The following is a 22032-nucleotide window of genomic DNA, read 5'->3' as shown; positions in this document are numbered from 1 at the left end:
ACTAGAAATAAGGGGTTCTCATGCTCTCTGATCTTGGTGTTCTCTTGCAGACATTTCATTGCCAAACTAACATCATCAGAGCTAGACTAACACTGATGATGATACCTAGTTGTTGTGGCCCAGCAGGAGCCGTTGGAGCTGCCACCAGACTCCGACAGCGAGGGGCCTATGAGTCGGCTCTGGAGGACCCTGGACAGGGTTCCAACTCCTAGCAGGGCGCAGAGAGGCTGGTTGGCCACCAGGAGGCGCCTGAGCCTTGGACCAGTGGGGAGGAGAAAAGGGAGAGTGATCCAGAAGCCAGCAGTGAGTTGTTCCTGATGCACGCCATCGAAGAGCTAATAGGCATCAGGAGCAGTTGCGCAGTTACAGTAGGTTATTGCACTCAGCTGGTGGTCATTAGGCTCCTCTCCAGACTATAAAAAGGACTCCTTGTACACACGCCCCTCTTTGCAGAAGTCAACGCAGGATTGAATGTCGGAGGACATTACTTTGAGTTTGGCAGGCTGGATTGCTGCCAAGCCTTATCTCTGTTTATTGCTGCCCAAGCTTGTCTGTGCCGTTTGCTGCCAAGGACCTGTCTGTCTGTTAATTAAATGCCATAACTTATCTTTGGCTCGGAGTGGGACGAGGGGGGTTCAGAACACTAGTCTAGGTAACAAACATCTGCAAGAAAATAACCAAGCTCAGTATGCACCAAGACCACGCATTCAACCCCAAGCTACAAATATTCTCCTTTACTGAAACTAGACATTGGATGACAGTGAGTTCTAGTTCTGTCTTTGAGAGACCGTGGGCCAGTCACTCACTCTCAGCCCTGTCAAAGAGGCCAATGCAACTCCACTTTCAAAATCTTGCCAAGAAGGGACTTGTGCAGGTGTTGGGAGTCAACAAAGGACTTGCCATTGCCCACTTGGTAGGTGAGTCTTGCCAAGCTGCCCGTTTATATATTGTGAAACTTCTACTGTTGTACATTTGTATACTTGAGAGACCGCCTGCTGCCAATTACCTCCCACAGACCCATTAGATCTCACAGGGTTGGCCTCCTCCGGGTGCCATCTACCAGCCAATGCCACCTGGCTACTACCCGGGGGAGGGCCTTCTCTGTGGCAGCTCCGGCCCTCTGGAATGAACTCCCCGCAGGGATTCGGACCCTCACCCTCTCTCCAGGCCTTCCGAAAAGCCGTCAAAACCTGGCTTGCAGCAGGCCTGGGGGTGATGAGTTCCCTCCCCTCTCGACATGCATGGTTGTGCGACTGTTGTCTACTTTTATTATTTGTATTTTGTCTTTTATGTTCCCCTTTTTTCCCCCCTTGAATTGTTCGCTGTCCTGAGTCCTCCCGGAGAAGGGTGGCATACAAATAATAAAATACAATACAATTAACTGTTAACCCCTTTCCTTACCCCTGAAAGCCCCAAACAAAGTTCCCTTGATTGAGGGTTGCAGGCAGTTGATCCAAAAAAGCTCCCCAGTTATCTAAATCCATCATTAACAATATGAGTCATGGTGCATAAGTAATCCAGGTCAGGAAGATTGCCTTCATCTATAGGTAAGAAAGAGGGAGAAAAGAATAGCCAAAAATGTTTTATGCATTTCTTCAATTGTAGATATGCTGGTGTATGTTTCATACAGCTTTTAAAAGGTAATGGTTCTCAAGACTCAATATGAGTTTAAGCCATAAAAACACAGTATATTTTTGTAGAAAAACACTCCTTTAATACACAATACACTCCACGTTATCAAATGAGGTCCTTCTGACCTTTAGATGATTACTTTCAAAATCAGAAAAGGCAGATAAGCCAAATCTTTGTAAGGTCTTGAATTGACCGTTGTCTTACCTGAACGGTCCTTCTATGGGTGCTGCGAAGGGAATCCAATCACGGGTTAACTTAGCCCTCTAGCCTTGAGACTGAGTATGCAAATATCAAAGTCACGCCTCCTCTGACTGGACTTCCGTTTCCTTTTCAGTTCTTTACGAAGTCCACCGAAGGAAGCATTATGTCAATCCTCAAACAAGCCGCAAGTCATCCGGCCTACAGAGTCAAGTCCAGTCAGTAACAAGTCACAGAGTCACAATCAAAACGGAGCCCTGACCAGCCGAAGCTGCGGGCGGATTTGGATTCCCTTCGCAGCACCCATAGAAGGACCGTTCAGGTAAGACAACGGTCATTCTCCTGTGTGCTGCTCCGGGAATCCAATCATGGGATATATCAAAGCAATGAACTCCCAGGGCGGGAGCTAAGCTGGTCAGGCTCCTCCGCAGACGGAAGGACCCTTTGCAACACTCTCCGCCCAAAGGACGCCTCAGCCGAGGCGAAGACCTCAATCTTGTAGTGGCGAATAAAGGCGAAGGGGATGCCCAAGTGGCCGCCCTGCAAATCTCTTCTACAGACGCTTGCGTCGCCCAGGCCGCTGTGGTGGCCGCACTCTGGTGGAATGAGGAGTGATTCGCCTTGGAACCGGTCTGGGTGGGTGTCATACGCCAACGCAATGCAAGCTTTCAACCATCGGCCGATGGTGTGGGAGGATACCTTCTGTCCCATTGAAGATGGCTGGAAGGAGACGAACAGAGCTTCCGATCTCCGGAACGACGCCGTGCGCTTCACATAGCGACGAAGAGCTCTGCGAACATCCAGATGATGCCACTGACGCTCCTGCGGGTGAGAGCGGGTGAGGACAGAAGTCCGGCAGCGACAAGTTCTTGAGTATCTGTGAAACAATGAGTTTATCTTGGAAGGAAGGTCGGATCCAAGCGAAGCACTACCTGTTCGGGTGGAAGATGCAAAGATCCGCACGAACAGAAAGAGCTGCTAGCTCCGACACCCTCGCTGCCGACGTTATGGCCACCAGGAAGGCCCGTCTTGAGTGTCCACAAGCGGAGGCTGATGGAATGTAAAGGCTCAAAGGGGGCAGCTGTTAGAGCCCTGAGAACCAAGGTCAAATTCCACGTGGGTAACGATGTACCGTCGGCGGTCGTAAGTTGGAAGCACCCTTAAGGAAGGTTCGAACTCGCGAGTGCTGAGATAAGGAGCGGCCTTGGCCACCCCGACCACCGTCGACAAGGCTGTGACCTGACGGCGAAGTTGGTTGGTGCCAACCCCTTGTTGAGGCCGGACTGCAAGAAATCCAGAACTTGGGGCAACCGAGGCCTTGATGGGATCGACCCCGGTGCGCCGGCACCACCTGCAGAAGGCCTGCCAGTAGCCTCGTAAATACGGGTAGTCGACGGGCGACGGGCCTCTTGAATTGTAGAAATGACTTCGTCCGAATAGTGGAGGGCCGCTAGCATCTCCGCTCACGTGCCACACGGCTAACTGCAACAGCTGAGGGCCCGGGTGCAGGAGAGCCCCTTGGTGGAGCTGAATCTTGTCGTCCGGAATCCTCCAAGGACGCGAAACGGACAGATGACGAGGTCTGCGTACCAGGGACGCCTGGGCCACATGGAGCGACCAGCAGCACTTCCGCCTGTTCTGCCAAGATCTTCTGAATGACCGACGGAAGGATCGGGAGAGAGGAAAGCATAAAGAAGGCCTGCCGGCCAACGGCTGCGTAGAGCGTCTACTTCCCTCCGCCCCCGGGTCTGGTATCGGGAGTAAAACCGGGGAAGTTGTGCGTTGTGCGGGTGAGCGAAAGATCCACCTCGGGCAGGCCGAAGCGGTGAGAGAGTTCCTGGAAGAGAATGGGGTGGAGCTGCCACTCCCCCTTGATCCACCGTCGCTCTGCTCAGCCAGTCGCCTGAGTGTTGGCTTCGCCCGAGAGTGTGCTCCGCCCGAATCGATGAGAGTCTGGGCTCGCTCCAATGGAACAACCTCTCCGCTTCCAGCATCAGAGCTCTGGACTGCGTTCCCCCTTGCGGTTTGATGTGAGCCTTGGAGGCCACATTGTCGGTCAAGATCAACACATGGCGATGAGATACAATATCCCGAAACTCCAGGAGAGCCAGACGGATGGCCCGCAGCTCCAGCAGTTTATGCTGTTCGCCAGCTCCTGCTCCGACCATCGACCCTGGGCCACCTTGTCCAGGGCATGGGCCCCCCATCCGAATAAGCTGGCGTCCGTTGTAACTTGAACGCGGTCTGGCTCCTGGAATGGACATCCCCGGAGGAGCCTGGACGACATCCACCATGCAGGGATCGCCTGGCCTTGCCCGGGAGCTGCACCTTGATGTGGAATGACTGGTATGCGCTCTTTGGAAGGGCAGCAGGAACCACTGGAGAGGACGCGCATGGAACCTGGCCCAGGGCACCACGCTGATGCAGGAGATCATCTTCCCTAGCAGCTTGGACAGCGACAGCAGCGGTATCCGCCGATGAGATAGCACATGATGCGCCAGGTGGTATATGTTCTGCCTCCTTTCCGGGGACAGGAAAACCTCGCACGACATCGAGTTGATGGTGGTTCCCAGATGAAGGAGGGACGTGGTTGGGCGCAGGTGGCTCTTGGGCAGGTTGAGGACAAATCCATGGTTTCGCAATGCGTCCTCGTGACCCGCAGGTCTCGGGGGCCTGATCTCCGCGAGGACGACAGCACCAACACGTCGTCCAAATAACAATTGATGCGTATTGGAATTGAACGAAGGGAGCTGCCAATACTGCCAGAAGTTGGTGAACGTGCGCGGGGGCCGAGGAGAGGCCGAATGGCAAGGCCCGGTATTGATAATGACGGCCGTTGAAGTGAAAACCGCAGGAACCTTCCGATGTGCCGGATGAATGGGCACATGGAGGTACGCTTCTTTGATGTCTATGGAAGTCATCAGTCGCCTTGGCGGATGGAGCCATATGCTCTTTAGAGACTGCATTTGAATTTTTGGTATTTGATATACTGATTGAGCTGTTTCAAATCTAGGATTGCCCTCCATCCACCGGAGTTCTTTGGTACCAGGAACAAGATGGAAATAAAACCCTAGGCCTCCTGCCCTTTGGGAACTTGGTTTATGGCCCTGATGGTGAGAAGATGAGATATCTCGGTGTCCATAAGGCGCCGCTTTTGACGGGCACCTGGGCACAGGGCACCTGATGAACCTTCTCGGGGGAATGGATAGAAATTCTAGCGTGAGAACCCAAACTCACTACTTGAAGGGCCCAGGCGTCTGACGTGAGCTCCGCCATTGGTGGGCGAAGGCCAAGAGACGTCCTCCTATGGGCCCTACCTCCTGCGAGTCAGCGATATCTGCGAAAGGATCGGTTGCCCGCTCCTCGGAATGACCGTCACTCTGCGCCTGACTCTGCTGGCGCCCCCTGTCCTGGCCCCAGGTCGGTCCTGGCCACGATCCTGTGCCTGGGGAACCCCCTGGAATATCCGGGGACATAGGGGCGGAAGTAAACCCCGAGTCCCCAGACCGAAAGGGCTGCCGTCTACTATAAGGCTGTGGTCTCCTGGTCACACGGGCACTTGTGGAGGGAAGCACCTTACGTTTATCCCGAGTCTCAATGAGAATGGGATCCAGCACTGAACCAAACAAGGCCCCGCCCTTAAAGGGCGTGGATGCTAGACGCCACTTAGACTTGATATCAGCTTGCCAGTGGCGGAGCCAGAGCAAACGGCGAGAAGCCACATTGGAAACCACAGCTCGGGATGCAAATTTTGCCGCGCTAAGGGTGGCATCAGCGGAAAACTCTAGGGCCGCTATCAGTTTGGTGACATCCTGATGGAGGCGCAGTTCCTCCGGGTCCAGCCTTTCCTGTAGTTGTCTCAGCCAAACTAAGGAAGTCCTATTAAAGAAGGAAGCTGCAGTAGCTGAGCGCAAGGCCCACGCTGCTGCCTGATGAGTTTTGCGAATGACCGATTCGGCCTTGCGGTCCTCGGCCTTCAATCCTTCTGAAATTTCAGAAGGAATTAACGCCGGTGAAGCAAGAGCGGCGATGGGAGCATCCACTGTGGGAAACTGGAGGAGAGCCTCCAACTCTGGAGAAGATGTGAAAAGCTTCCTATCACCAGACCCAGGGGCTTAACTGCGGTCGGCTCATCCCACTGCTTTTGGATTAAATCAAGAAAGAGCTTAGGGGATGGAATAAAATCTTGCAGAGCCACCTGCTCAGCAAAGAGCCGCTCGGTGGCATCCAGGCCCACAGCAGCACTTTCTGCAGAAATTTCTTCCCCCATGTGGGCGGTAGTCTTGGCCTTATACAGCAGGGATTTGAAAAGAGTGTGCCTGAATAGCCCAGGGGCCGGAGGCTGGTCCACAGGAAAGCCCTCGTCACCAGAGAGTTCCCTATCCTGGATTTCACCTTCCTCCACTAAGGGAGATTGTGCGCTAAACACAGAGTGTAAAGGGGAAGGAGGATCAGTTTGCAGAATGGAAGAATCCCCTTGTGCTGCTTGGGGAGCCAGGCTTGAATAGGCTAGAGTAGGCCTGGAGGCCTGGGATCTACGCGCTAATTCCGCATCCACCCCTCTGGAAATAGCCTCTGAGATCATGCTGTAAAAATCAGCAGGCAGGCCCAAATCCTGGCCCTCCAGAGGCCTGAGGCCCGCAGCTGTGGGGGTGAACGTGGCAGAAGGCCCAGCGCGCGGAGGCGAACGAAGAGAAGCCCCACTAGCCTCTGAAATAATTGGGGGGGATCGAGGCCCGAAAACCCCTACCTCAGGAGTAGGGCCCTGGGGAAGCTGAATATCAGGGGACCAACCCTGCTCAACGACCCTCACCGGAGACACAGGTTGCTGAACCAGAACCGGAGGGGAAGAAATGGGAGCCCCAGATGCCTTGGGGGGAACCTTGGCTTTGTCTTTGCGCTTGTGCGACTTATCCCGAACAGCAGATGAGGCTCGAGGCCTGCTAGTAGAGGCCCTGGTCGCGGCCCTACTAGGCCCAGGGCTGCCCCCCCCCTCGCCAGGGGAGCGGGGCTCAGAAACTGGCCCAACAGTACCTTGCATTACCGATTGATCAGCCATGATATGAATTTGAAAGAGCTCAATCAGCGAAACAAAGGAATGCAATTGAAAGCCCTCGCCAAGAACGCCACGTGGAAGCAGAGACCAAGAGAAGCGACCTCCTTCCTGAGTCAGCAAACTCGAGTGAGGGAAAAGGGAGGGCGGAAGCAGTGCGCAAGCTCAAACGCGCGGGCAAATTCTGCCTTCTCATCCCAGGCATTACTGCGCATGCGTGAAAAACGCTTCCAAATAAGGCAACCGGCATCAAAGGCGCGAAATTCAAAGAAACCGCAGGGGAAATTCCCAAACAGCCGATCCATGTAATCCTCCGGCAGCCGCTCCAGCGAGGGCACAAGGAGGGAGGCGGGGAGGAGGGGGAGGCCGCTCCGACAAGCCACAGCCTCGGATCTGACCGCGCTCGCGGGCGGGTGCTATCCGGCATGGAGGGCAGCGCTGGGAGACTCAGCTTCCTTGCGCGCTGAAGTTAAGGGAGGACAGGCGGAGAACGCCCCACTCCAGCTGTAGCGATCATATCCCTTCAAGGGAAATAGCGAGGGAGGAATCGGCTGGCAGAAATCTGCCGCCTTACCTCCAATCCATCAAGAAATCCACAGTGAAAACCAAGTAAAATCATCATTAACCTTGAAAAATTAGCAATTAATCAAGAGAGCGTTGAAAATAAGTCTCGTAGGCTTTGGACTGAGTAATAGAACTGAAAAGGAAACGGAAGTCCAGTCAGAGGAGGCGTGACTTTGATATTTGCATACTCAGTCTCAAGGCTAGAGGGCTAAGTTAACCCGTGATTGGATTCCCGGAGCAGCACACAGGAGAATGGTTCTGATTTACACTATCGTGCCCAACTGGGAATAACACCAGGAGGATTTGCAAGGACACTTCTCGGAATTTAAAGGGTTAATTTGGTGCTAGTCGTTACTTTTAAAGCCCTACATGGTTTAGGACCTGGTTATCTGAGAGACCGCCTCCTGCCATTTACCTCCCAAAGACCGATAAGATCACACAGATTGGGCCTCCTCCGGGTGCCATCGGCGGGTCAATGTCAGCTGGCGACCCACCGGAGGAGGGCCTTCTCTGTTGCTGCCCCGGCCCTATGGAATGATCTCCCCGTAGAGATCCGGACTCTCACTACTCTCTTCCGGCTTTCCGTAAAGTTACTAAGACCTGGCTGTTCCGGCAGGCCTGGGGCTGTTGATCAGCATCCAGCCCCATTTTAAGTGGTATGTATGTTGTGTAATTTTAAATAACTGTATTTCTATTTTTAATTTTTATTCCCTGGTTGTTTGTAAGCCGCCCAGAGTCCCCCTGGGAGTGGGCGGCATACAAATGCTAATAAACTTCCAAACTAATTTGATTATATTGGCCATTGTCTGTTAAGAAGATAATGTTGCCTATCTTAGGAGTAGACAATATGGGCCTAAGGAAAAACAATAAGTTTTCTCCTATTCTCCTCATAAATATTAGCTAAGCTCTGTAACAGGTGTTAACAAAGCACAAAAATATCCCACTATGAGGCTCCACAATGTTCTGAACCAAGGTGAAAATGCTTGTTTACAAGCGATCACTGTACCAAAGGAGGCTCTACAGCTGGTGCGACTGTCAGTTCTCAGACAGAGTCTGCTGTTTTATTGATGTTTATTTCCTTCCTCAACCCTAGCATCTCTTAATTCTATTTTCTAATAAAGGCAAAAGATTTAAATATATTATTACTGGCCCTTGCCAAAGATTACATTTTATTAGCGCGTCAATAACCGAAATAAAGTTTCTGTATTTTTGGTATTTTATTGGTCTTGTATGCCGCTCACTCCCGAAGGACTCCGGGCGGCTTACAATAAACAAAGGAAGGGGATAAATAGACAAACAACAATTTAAAATACACAACATTCATAGTTCCCGTGGGGCTGGCTATTTCAACAGCCCCCCAGCCTGCCTGAACAGCCAGATCTTCGTGGCCTTGCGGAAGGCCGGAGAGTAGTAAGGGTCCGGATCTCCACGGGGAGCTCGTTCCAGAGGGCTGGAGCTGCAACAGAGAAGGCTCTCCCCCGGGAGTCGCCAGCCGACATTGGCTGGCAGATGGGATCCGGAGGAGGCCTAGTCTGTGCGATCTGATCGGTCTATGGGAGGTAATTGGCAGGAGGCGGTCTCTCAGGTACCCAGGTCCGATGCCATGTAGGGCTTTATAAGTAACGACTAGCACCTTGAAGCGAGTCCGGAGACTAATGGACAGCCAGTGCAGCTCGCGGAGGATAGGTGTAACGTGGGTGTACCTGGGTGCACCCACGATCGCTCGCGCGCTGCGTTCTGGTCTAACTGAAGTCTTCGAACACTCTTCAAGGGCAGCCCCATGTAGAGCGCGTTACAGTAATGTCAATTGATTACTACATAAACAAAATTTGCATTGCTTAATAATTTGGCTTATCAAATTTTATCAAATGCTTTGCACTGCCTCTTCATCAGTCTCATTAGCGGTGCATGGTTTGAATCCCCCCCTACCTTGTTCACTTGATTCAGAATGCTTCCTCTCTCGTTCTTTCTTTGCATCGTCCAGCCTTTTACATCTGAAGAACGTGTTGAAGTTACATCCTCTGAACAGGAGCTCACAGCAGAGAAGTGGAAGACATTATTTTCTGCTTGCGGCCCAAAAGATATTTGAGGCTTTTGTAAAAAACAGTGTTTATCATGGAAGTGCTGATGTGCAATAGCGATACTATTAAAATGTTTGTTACATGAGCCACATCGGACTACAACAGAAATCTTGAGCCGTTTGTTCGCTCGGGTGGCTCGTGATATGAGCCACCATATCAGAATAGGTTTGCGTTGTAGCAGAGCATGAAGTGCAACGAAACCAGATGTTTCCTTTTTCCAACATGGCTTCTTGGCATTTTGTGGTCAAGCTTCCTGTTTTTTTTGCAAACATATTTCTCACGACAACCACAGTTTAGAAGGCTACCTTCTTCTAGGATTTCTTCATTTTTGATTGAGGTTTCTGCTGCCTCGGACACACACACGTAATCCATGCTATGCATGCACTTGAAGTGAAGTAAAAATTCCTCCTCAACGTCAAAGAAGAGGTCGCCGCAAAACCCACAGAAGTATTTCATCTGTACAACGTTGTTGTGTTTTCCCTGGCAGTGTCGCTGCAGTGTTTCCATTTTCCGAAAAGTCATTTTGCACAAGCCGCAACTGTACCTGTGATGATGATGACTCTCGAGCGATTTGCAATGTTGTTTCACGCTGTCCTCGGAGTTAAATATTTCCTCACATATCTTACATTGCCACTGGGGAGGACTCTCATCAACCTCCATCTGAGTCTGCTCTGGAGAAAGTTCAAGGAGGCTTGAAGTTTGGCCTTCTTGTTTAGTACAAGGGCCGTACTGTGAATTGGAAGGTATTGTTAGCTCCCCTTCAGCAGTGACCTTCTCAAAATAGAAGTTATGTCCATCATGAAGTCCTGTTACGTGGATAAGGACATCTTCCTCTTTCTGAAGAGCTACATTGCAAATCTGGCATGAGAAGATGAAGTTAGTCAAATGTGCTCCCCCGTGGAAACGGCTCATGTGCAAGCGGATAATGCTCGGATTTTCTGCAAGTTTCCCACATACGCTGCACTTGTAGCAGATCCTGTTTTCAGAAAAAATGTGCTTTTCTGCCAACTCTTCAGAAGGAAAGGCCAGATCACACTGGCACCCAGCTTTTGACCGTGGGAGCTCTGTGAATGGCTTCGCTACCGCCTCGCAAATCCTTTTTCCATTTTGAAATGGTTTCATTCTTCTCGCCGTTCAATTCCAAATGTCTCTTCAGAGAAGTTTCAAAAGGCTTGCGTTATTTTGCAGGTGAGGGGCTCTTTTATTCCGTTCATTGGTGTGACAAAATAATAATATGGATTCTTCCATTGTGGTGATACGTTTAATCTTGGCAACATTTCTGCAACGATGGTGAATAATTTGGTCATCAGTGACAAACAACGTGTCACAACCTTGACAGAAACCTTTAGCTTTCAGTATTCCTGCAATTTCAGAGATGCACTTCTTCGAGACAGCCACGGGGCCAGCATTACGACAATGGATTCTAAAACGGAAAGATACAGGAACATATTTACAGCCATCTATCCAAAAATTGTTCAGGATCATCTAAAAAAACATCCCATATTCTCAACATTTCAAAATTATTCAAATACATGCCATTTGTTGAGCAAAGGCCAGCTTAGCAAATAAATCATTAGAAGTGATTGTAGCAAGCACTAAGAAACATCACCCTTTGTTTTTTTAATCTATTTATTTTTGAGATTTTTTAAATTATTTTTCCTTCCATAACATTACAATCATTACATCAACATTGTTACGTCATCATACCTGTACATATCAATTATTAATTCGCTTCTATATTTATATACATTTATCTACAGTTCTATCCATTCTCTATTGTTTCTTGGCTAAATTAATTTTATTCCTGTTTTGCAACCATTTGTACCAATTATCCCAAATTTTATAATATTCAGACTCTTCTTTGTCTTTTAATTTTAAGTGTTAATTTGTCCATTTCTGCACAATCCCAAATTTTCTGAATCACTAATTCATCTGGGGGAATATTAATTTGTTTCCAGCATTGGGCAAACGCTATTCTAGCTGTAGTCAGAAGATGTATTAGTATGTATTTAATTTTCTTTCTATATTTCCCCCTTGGTTATTCCCAGCAGAAAGAGTTCCGGTTTTTAGTCTATTTGTTCCTCTGAAATTTGTTGTATCCATTTCCAAATTTTCATCCGATTTTTTTAACCTTTTAAATGTAGGAATCCATGAATACATAAAAGACCTATGTTGGAAATCCATGCATGAAAAACATTTCTGTCTTCACTGCTGGGAAGAGCATCTGGGAAAGGCAGTGCAGACAGAATGCAGTTTTTTTTTATTACACGTGAATTGAATTTTCTACTTTTCATCATTCAACAACCACCACCTCCACTTTTAAAATACAAAGGGTAAGCCAATTACACATAAGGCAGGACATAATTGGGCCTGACATCCAACAGGTATTTTGAAGGGAGAAAAACTGGCCCGTGATTGCATTTTATAAACGGGAAGTTCTTCACAAACCTGAAGTGTGCGGTGAGCTCTATGTGGGACTGCAATACCTGATGACAGGTTGTGCATTGTACTTGGAAGGGAACTTCTTTGCATAAGGCGGTTAGGAGATTCTTTGCATAGGCTGGCAAAGGCAACGGAAGTGGGTTCCCTGGTTTATCTGCAATGAGTCAACAAGAAGGGTTACGTAGGAGGAATCCAACCTCTCCTGCCCCAAAACAGAATTTATCCACCTTTTCCTTACCACTATCTTTCTATGAAACCCACTAAATCATCAGCAATCTGATGCAGAGCATGTAGACAAGATTTTATAAGCAAATAATACAGTGTTTCTCGACCTTGTCAACTTGAAGATGTCTGGACTTCAACTGCCAGAATTCCCCAGCCAGCGAATGCTGGCTGGGGAATTCTGGGAGTTGAAGTCCAGACATCTTCAAGTTGACAAGGTTGAGAAACACTGAAATAATATCTACTTAATATTGTACCATATACACAATTCACATTAAAAAAAAATCTCTATCAACCAGCGGGTGCTGTTCATTGCTGAAATTCAATGTTGAATTATGGTTTGTAGTATAGAGCCGAGGTGGCGCAGTGGTTAAATGCAGCACTGCAGGCTACTTCAGCTGACTGCAGTTCTGCAGTTCAGCTGTTCAAATCTCACCGGCTCAGGGTTGACTCAGCCTTCCATCCTTCCGAGGTGGGTAAAATGAGGACCCGGATTGTTGTTGGGGGCAATATGCTGATCCTGTAAACCGCTTAGAGAGGGCTGAAAGCCCTATGAAGCGGTATATAAGTCTAACCCATATTGCTGGAAGGATCTACAGAATGCAAACATCCTTAGTTGTGAGGCTCTGCAGTTCTATGACAATGAAAGTCTTTTTTCCTGAAAAAAGCTATAATTAAGTCTCAAATATCTCTCCGCTTCAAGAAAATTTTAACCTGACTGGACTGTCTCTATCTTATTTCGCACCTTTATCTAAAACATTTAATACTTTCTTTTCAGAGAGCATTTTAATTACTAATTTCAGCCCATTTTGAATAAAAAAAAAGGAATATTACAGACATAAGAACTCCTTTCAGCTACATTTCCAGATTGGAACATTTCCTTAAGACACATGGAAAAGAGCCGAGGTGGCGCAGTGGTTAAATGCAGCACTGCAGGCTACTTCAGCTGACTGCAGTTCTGCAGTTCAAATCTCACCGGCTCAAGGTTGACTCAGCCTTCCATCCTTCCGAGGTGGGTAAAATGAGGACCTGGATTGTTGGGGGCAATATACTGACACTGTAAACCGCTTAGAGAGGGCTGAAAGCCTTATGAAGCGGTATATAAATCTAACTGCTATTGCTAAAATAATTTTTGAACATACTGCAGCTTTGTAACCATAGATTAAAATATAAGCTAACCATCTATTCATTACCCACTTCCATCAGAGAGAAAAATATGTGCGTGTTAAACATACCGTTCAATTTAAAAGCCTGAGAAAAATTTTTTCCCAGACATATGCTGCAGACATCCATCTCTTACGCTAAAGAGGAGGAAACAGCAAGGACACGCAAAGCAGTGAATAAGCTGAGGGGGGTAATTTCTCTCGTGGCCATCATTTTCACCAACCTGAGTGGAAGGAAGAATAAAACAAGCAAGAGAAAGTTTTGGAAAAGAAAGAGATTTCAGAGAGAGAACGTTTTCAGTAAAACTGATTTATTTGTATGCCACCTTTATTATGTTTACAAATAACTCAAGGCCGCAAACATATCCAACACACCTTTTCTTGTATATATTTTCATACAAGTTTGTGAGATAAGTTAGAATGAGAGAAATTGATTAGCCCAAGATTTATATTTAAAAGATCATCATATTTTAATTTGGTATTTGCGTTGTTTCCACTTAACGTATCAAAATGTATAAATCTGTTGTGATAAATCTGAAACTGAGCCTTACAAATAAAAAATATATATTATTTTTATCAGAAGTTCTCCTTTAAGGGTTGCCAACCTTAAGGGACACATAAAAATGTCATGTTTCATTCAGATCTACTATGAAGAATCTAAAGAACTCTGGGAAGAGAGTTTAGGATAGGCTCCATCAATTTAAGACTTCAACTACAGTATTTTCCATCTCCATTTTTACTCTTTCATCTTTCTTCTTTTTAGGAGAGCAAGGAAGCCAATTATCAATGGAAACCAAGTACCCCCAGTCCCCCCTCTCTCTCTGCAGAATAAAACCTTAATTAGTTTCCTTGACCATTGTTTCCTCGCTGAAAGCTAACAGGCAGAAGGAATTAACAATGAAACTCTCAAATTAGTGAAACCCTTCATTTATAATATTCAGAATAAAGTCTCATTGAAAGAATATTTAAGAATGGTGAATAAAAGCCAAGCAAAGTTTATTTCCTACCTAAATCTAGATGCCACTTTTTTCCAGAAAACTGGCAATTCTTTAAAACATAGGAGAAACCTGTTTTCTGGATGAAGATAGAAAATTAACTCCCAGCAAAAGGGGAGTTCAATTAGCAAATAATGAAATTTGCAGTTTCATAGATAGAACATTGGCTTACCTGAAGGGTCTTTTTCTGTGCACCGCAGGAGAGTCCAAGCAATGGGTTAATTCAGTCTGATTGCCCTGGGACTGAGGAACTTTTTTCCTGACCACACCTCCTGGTGTGGCCACTCCCCAGAATTTTGAGATGGTTTGGAACCGTGAGGATGGAGCAGAAGCGTCCAAGAATGATCAGTTCTGGTTGGACTCTCCCGCGGTGCACAGAAAAGGACCCTTCAGGAAAGCCAATGGTCCTGTGCACTGCTTGGAGAGTCCAAGCAATGGGACATACCCAAGTTATTGTCCATCTGGGCGGATAGAAGCAGAGTCCCGGGATTCTGTCGCAGAGAAAACTGCCTGGAGCACCCTCCTGCCAAAAGAAGCCTCAGCCGAGGCAAACAGGTCCAGTTTGTAATTCTTGACGAAGGGCGACGGAGAAGACCAAGTAGCTGCCCTAGAGATATTGTCTATCGAGGCTTGGGTGGCCCAGGCTGCTGAGGTGGCCGCGCTCCTCGTAGAGTGGGCAGTAATGTGCCACTGCCCTGGACTGGCTCTCGTAGGCAGAAGCGACGCACGCCCTTAGCCTACTGTGGGAGACGAGACCTTCTTGCCAAGGAGCCTGGCTGGAATGAAATGAAATGAAGAGGGCCTCTGACTTGCGGAACTCCGAGGTACGGGAGGTGTAGACCTTCAGAGCCCGTCTAACGTCCAGTTTGTGCCAGGAGTGCTCACTAGGATGCGACGGACGTGGGCAAAAGTTAGGGAGGATGATTTCTTGCGCCCTGTGGAACCAAGTATTCACTTTTGGAACAAGAGCGGGGTCCAGTCGTAAGACAACCCTGTCCGGGTGGATGACGCAGGGTCCAGCTGCCACTCTGAGGAATCTATGGTGGTCCTGCTTAACCAGTCCTCCTGTGTGTTGTCCACTCCGAGATGTGGTCGGAGCGGAGGGACGCCAAATGACTTTCCGTCCAGCGGCCCAGGGTCTCCGCTTCCCTCATCAGTTTCTTGGATCTGGTGCCACCCTGGCGGTTGATGTGCGCCTTGGTGGCCACATTGTCCGTCATCAATAGTACGTGACGATGGCGGATGGACTGGTGGAAGTGTCGTAGGGCCAACCACGCAGTTCCAGAAAGTTGATGCTGTAGGATGACTCTGTCGGGGACCACTTGCCTTGAACCACGAGATGACTCATGTGGGCCCCCCAGCTGGTGAGGCTGGCGTCCGTGGTGATGACCAATCTTTGGTATAGTTAAGGATGAAGGATGTTTAAACAACTGTAGTCAACTAAAAGTGGAGGTATGATGATGTTAATATGGTAAACATTTGAGTTAAGATATTTGAATTAATATGAATTAATGGAAGATGCACAAAAACTTGTTGTAACCAGCTGATATACTTTTTATAACATATACTTGTGTTTTTTTCCTCTGTTTTGTTTTTTGTCCTTTTTTGTTTTGATTTTTTCCCCCCACTGTTGTGGGTATGTGTTGTTTATGTAACAAAAAAAATAAAAAATATATATTATATATAAAAAAAGAGATGGCCCTTGAGAAGCGCAGATGACTTCCACCATCGGAGGGACCTCTTCATCGACGGGGACATGCACACCAGCATGGGTGAGTTGCTCCTGCAGGCTCTCTGGTGGGGAAGGAGAAGCCATTTGTAGAGCCCTGTAATGGAGTCGGGCCCAGGGAAACGATCGAGATTGCATGAGATCATTTTCCCCAACAGCTGCGACAGAAGGACCACAGGAACCTGCCTGGCATGCATCACCTTGTGGGTCATGGACACCAGGCCCTCTAACCTGTCCTTGGGAGAGGAACACCCTGCACAAGAGGTATCTATCACCGCCCCAGGTGGTTGAGTCTGGTGGTACGGGTAAGGTGACTTTTCCTCCAGGTTTAAGGAGAAACCCGTGACTCCTGAGGGTCCTCATGGTGACACGGAGGTCCCACAAGGCCTGTTGCCTGGACGACGACCGGATGAAGTTGCATTGGAGCCTTATGGGCCTGCATCTGAGCTGGGCCGCTACTACTGCCAGGACCTTTGTGAAGGTCCTGGGTGCCGACGACAGGCCGAATGGAAGGGCCATGTATTGGAAGTGTCGGCCAGCATAGAAAGAAGTGCAGGAACCTCCTGTGCTGAGGACGGATGGGGATGTGGATAGGCCTCCTTTAGGTTGATAGAGGTGAGGTGGTCTCTCTGGCGGATCGCCGCCAGGATGGACCTGGAGGGACTGCATCTTGAACCTCCGATAGGCGATGTGCCTGTTGAGGTTCTTGAGGTCCAAGATGGCCCCCCACCCCGTTTTGGGTACCAGTAAAAGGATGGAGTAAAAACCCCTCCCCTCCTGGTCGGGGGGCACCTGCTCTATCGCATTTATCTCCAGGAGATGGAGGATCTCGTGGTTCATGAGCTCCCTCTTGAGAGGGCAGGAGGGAGAGGGGCACTGGATGAAATTCCGAGGTGGAGGGGACAGGAACTCCAGAGAGAGGCCCTCCCTGGACAATCTGGAGGACCCAGGAGTCCTCCTGGGCCCAATGGGAGGCAAATAGACTGGCGCCAACCCACCTATGGGCGAAGTGTTTCGGGCAGTCACTTGGACTTGCGGAAAGCTCTGTTAGAGGCCCCACCGTGGTTGTACTTGCGAAACCCAAACTGTTGCCTACCCCTGTCCCGAAAGGAGGGTCTATCCTGTGCCCTATCCCCCAATTGGCTGGATGGTCTGTTTGGGGAAGTGAAGGAGGAAGTGGAGGGCTGAGGAACGAAAGGACTACCTTCTGGGATAAGGAGCGGACTTGCGGTCCTGCTTCTTGGATAGCGACGGCAGGAACCTTCCTCTTATCCTTTGATTCAATAGGATCCAGAACCTCCCCAACAATTTGGACCCCTTAAAGGGGGCAGAAGCCAACTTCCATTTATTTTTCTGATCCACCTGCCAATGTCGAAGCCAAATCAGGCGGCGGGATGTAACATTGGATGCTAGGGGCCCTGGATGCGAATTTGGTGGCATTGAGGGACGCATCCGCAGCATACTGGGAAGCCGCAATAATCTTGCATATGTCCTGGCGGAGACGCATGTCTCCCGCCGGGAGCTTGGTCAATAGCTCACGCAGCCAAATGATGGAGGCCTATTAAATAAGGATGCGGAGGAAGACGCCTTAATGGCCCAAGCGGCTGCAAGATGAATCTTGCGGCAGGCCTTCTCCGCTTTTTTATCCTCTGCCTTAAGGTCTTCCAACAGGTCGGTGGGGAGGGAAGAATTGGAGGTAAGGGCCGCTATGGGAGGATCCACGTCTGGAAGGACCAGGATGTCCTCCAGGGCAGGTTCCATAGGTACAGCTTCTTGTCCGCTTCGCTGGAGAGGACAGCGTGGCCGGTTGGGTCCACTGGCGCTGAATAAGATCTAGGAACACCCAGGGACCGGCACAGTTCCTGCTGAGGAGTAGGAACATCGGACATGGCCGCGTTAGGGTTGACCAGAGTTGAGTCAGCTGGGGCCTGTGCAGGCTTGGGCTGATCCTAACCCTGGTAGCGGCCTTAACCTTATGGAGGATGATTTAAAAAGACTGGGCTTGAGACCCTGAGAAGGCAGGGGGCATCGGGCGGGAGTGTCCTCGTCCTCCGAGAGATCCTGTCCTTCCTGGTCAGGATCCTCAAGGGCGGAGGCCTCACTGACCTCAGAGATTCTAAGGAGGGGTGACAGACCCGCTTAGCAGGGGGAGAGGCGCCCTGGCTGGGTTGAGAGGTGCTGGGAGCAACTGAAAGCTGATCACATTTCTGCATGCCCTTCACGATGCCCTTGACAATGGCACGGGCAACCACGGCCTGCATGTGGGCCGATAGTTCGAGCTCCTGGTCAGACTCGGGGTCCTGAGCAGTGGGCTCCTCCAGATGGGTGGGAACAGCCTCGGGCAAATCATCTTGGATGGGGTCCTCAGGGATGGGGCCCTGCTCGTAAGCCCAAGAGGGAGCTGGAGAAACGGGTTCCGCCAGTGACCTTTCAGGAGACAGATCTTGAGACTCCACCTCTTCAACCATCAAGGCCTGAGGATCTCCCCGTGGGAGGGGAAGGACAAAGGAGTCCCAGAAGGATTGTACTGGGGGGGCTCCTTGGTGGCCTGGCGCCAGGCCTTTTTGAACTGTTTATCAGGTGCCCGTTGGCGCCTTTCAGCATCCTTGACCTTGGCCGCGGATGGGGCCCTGGGGGAATGTTTGCCCATGGCACCTGCACCGCCCCTGCCAGACCCATCGCCCCTAGTAGAGAGAGATCCCTTGCTAGGGGCCTGGGAAGGATCTGGTCTACCATCTAAGGAACCTGATGGACCGGGCAGCTCCATGGCCAATGACCTCACAAGATGGTGTGCAGACATACAAGTAGATGGTGGGAAGGCCGGAGGCTCTGACTGGCTATGCTGGAAAGAAAACAGAAAAAAAACAGTTCATGAGGAAAAGTATTGATAACAAAAACAATCACAGACATAACAAAAGTATGGACAGTGTTCACCAGTCACAGTCACAGGAGATGGTAAGGGCCTGTAGCCGAGGCTGCAAGGCCCACCAGGAGAGCAGGGAGGATCAGGCCATGAATGGAAAAAAAGGGGGACCTGCAAGGCAAGGAACAACCTCCCTGCGCCGGTGCAAAGGCCACGAGTGACCCAGGCACCAGTGCCGCCTAGAATACGATGTAGGTGGCCAAGGCCCAGTCAGGTGGCCCTGGACAAGGCCTCTGTCCACCCAGCGGCCTCCTGGTGAAGCATGGCTGAGCAGTAATGGCCGTTGTCAAACAGCACGGAAAATAAGCGCCTAAAAATGGCCGCCGCAACAGCGTGGGGTAGGAGGCGAAAGCAGCGAACGCATGTGTAATCACGGTCGCACGCTCCTCCGTGGCGGGCTGAGATCGAGAACTGGCCAGGGAGACGAAAAAAAAACTGAACAAAAAAAAATAAACGGGCCGACGGAGAGAGCGCTGGGTCGCAGAAGCCTCGCCCGCTCGTTGCCGTGCTCTTTAAAAGCGAGCGGCAGGCCGGCCCGAACGGCGCAGCTATGGAGCACCCCCTCCATCACGCTTACCTCCTGGCCTCCTAGAGGCACGAAGCAGCTGGAAAAGACAACAGCTAGGCAAGAAATAAAGAGAAATAGGAAGGGAGTAGATTTAGAGGAAAAAAGATGGAAAAAATTAGGAGAGTCCAAGCCAAAAGGATTAGTTCAGCTGGAGCTCACAGAGAAGCAATCCGAACGGGCAGGCTGAGGAAAAATTCTGGGGAGTGGCCACACCAGGAGGTGTGGTCAGGAAAAAACGTTCCTCAGTCCAGGGCAACCAGACTGAATTAACCCATTGCTTGGACTCTCCAAGCGGTGCACAGGAAAATATTTCCATCATGATTTCCCTTCATAAAAATAAATTTTGGTCAGGGAAACTCCATACAGCTTTATTAAAATGATTCATCTTAAGGGGGAAAGAACTTGCTACTTTTATCAAAATATCTTTAAGTTCTTGCCTTAGACGAAAGGTGTGCATGATATTGCTGATCACTTGCAAATCTCTTGCCACAGACTATGCAGGCAAACATATTAGCTGGCGGTCCATGTAGAGTAACTGTGGGATCACATGGGGAATGATCAAACCTAAAGAAAAGACAAAATTAGATACAATGTAGTAGGCAGAAATCTTTTCTTTTTTTTCTTTTACAAAAAGTAATCATTACAACCTTCTAGTTAATTTAATATTAGCCAGTTAAATAAAGTACACACATTAATTTTAGACTATACTTGTAACAGCAAAATAATAATAATAATAATAATAGTAATAATAATAATCTTCATATAATAATAATAATAATAATAATAATAATAATAATTTATCAAGATCTTGTGGGATTTCCGTATACAAACCGACAAAATACTGGCGCATAATACACCAGACATCACACTGGTTACGACGTCCCTAGGCCCCTGGGTGGGGCCCGACTAGTAACCAATGCCAAATCCGGCGAAACAACTGGCCGCTGTGATACAATTGTATATAATAATAATAGTGCCGCAATTTATACGTGCAGACTGATTATAAATTGCGGCACAATTCAGTAGCACAAATGATCCATTGGAATTTGTGCAAAAATTATAATATTAAAACAGCAACAAACTGGTGGGAACATCAGCCTGAAAAAGTCACCAAAAATCAGATGGTCAAGATCTTGTGGGATTTCCGTATACAAACCGACAAAATACTGGCGCATAATACACGAGACATCACACTGGTTGAGAAAAATAGGTCACTAATCACCATCATTAAGCCCAACTTTTTCATCTTAAGTTTTTTGGGGGGGAGGATTTGCATCACAGTTGTTGAAAGTGTCTCAGTAGTTTTGCGGTAGCATTTGTTAACTTTAGTGGGCAAAGAGCTAGAGTGAGATGGCCCAGTCTTTGCTAGATGTTCTGTATTTGGGCTGCAAAACTACTAGATATTCTGTATTTGGGTTGCAAAAATCCATTTGATTTCTAGATTTCCATTGATCTAGTTCTAGATAACTAGATGCAAATAAAGAGTTTTGAGTTTGCTCTATCTTTGCTATCATCACAATGTTCATATATGATAAGCCTAGTCTTAACAGTTTAGAGTAGCATTAATATAAACTGGGGGTCAGTTACAGAATAGGGATTCGTTGAACAATAAGACTCATTATAAAATAATTGCTGTTAAAGGAAGCGTAGGGCTGAAGGAGAAGCGGCCTCAATTTCCTTAACAAAATAAAGACTGTAGAATTCTAATGGTTGGATATAATGTTGATACTTCTTGCCAGCAAGAAATCAGAACACCTGCACGTGCCGACATTTTTGTCTGTACATGTTCAAAATCTTTTTAATGCCAAACAGTCAAAATGAAGGAATCGCTACCACATTTTATAGAAAAAAAATTATAGCAGTCGGTAAACTGACATTAGAGTCCACGCCTAGCCACTCGGTAGCTGTTTGCAAAAATAACCATTGAATCTGCAGTTCTAATCTTTTTGTCCCAATAATTGCACAGTGAACCTGTTTAAATAGAACAACAAAAACATTTATAAATACATTCTTAATTTGAAATTCTGTGCAAGGTAGTTTGTGCAAGATGAACTGTAATGCTGGTCCTGTTTTGGCTGTAATATAAGCAATTATAGAAACCACTTGAAGTTGGAGCATAGCTGGATCAAAATGAAGACAGATGAAAGATGAATAATGAAAGACCACTAGTGTATCCCATGTAAAAAGCAACTATATAATGAATAATGAATCATTTCATTAAAAAAAAAAATACAACGCTATAGAATGACTATTGATTGATATATTTTTTTACAACTTGGGAGTTGCAGGTCTTTAAAAGCAAGATCTTCTTATCCTGTCCCATATCAGTTAGGTTTCTGAGATTGGATGACAGTTACCTAAAGGTATTTGGCACTTTTCCTTCAATGTTAACGCCCTAATCATTCTGATTAGTCCCTACTTGTACAGGCACTTAAAAATCTGGAGAAGCCAAGCCCACATGG

The 22032-nt window shown here is 48.1% G+C and overlaps 1 protein-coding gene across 1 annotated transcript in view; it reads right to left on the bottom strand.

Moving 5' to 3' along the window:
- Window positions 1–1406: 1406 nt before the first annotated feature.
- Window positions 1407–22032, bottom strand: part of ZNF451 (zinc finger protein 451) — a 36705-nt gene continuing 16079 nt past the window's right edge. Inside the window, 10 exon segments of the mRNA XM_032215461.1 lie at window positions 1407–1541; window positions 9377–9631; window positions 9633–9765; window positions 9767–10570; window positions 10572–10689; window positions 10692–10951; window positions 11977–12124; window positions 13428–13453; window positions 13455–13579; window positions 20008–20134. Coding sequence (XP_032071352.1) covers window positions 1500–1541; window positions 9377–9631; window positions 9633–9765; window positions 9767–10570; window positions 10572–10689; window positions 10692–10951; window positions 11977–12124; window positions 13428–13453; window positions 13455–13579; window positions 20008–20134 — 2038 coding nt within the window. The 3' untranslated portion in view covers window positions 1407–1499.

Source organism: Thamnophis elegans, chromosome 4, assembly GCF_009769535.1.
Source record: "Thamnophis elegans isolate rThaEle1 chromosome 4, rThaEle1.pri, whole genome shotgun sequence".
Taxonomy (NCBI): domain Eukaryota; kingdom Metazoa; phylum Chordata; class Lepidosauria; order Squamata; family Colubridae; genus Thamnophis; species Thamnophis elegans.
The sequence above is the reverse complement of the archived record's forward strand: the minus strand, read 5'-3'. Positions and strand labels throughout refer to the sequence as shown.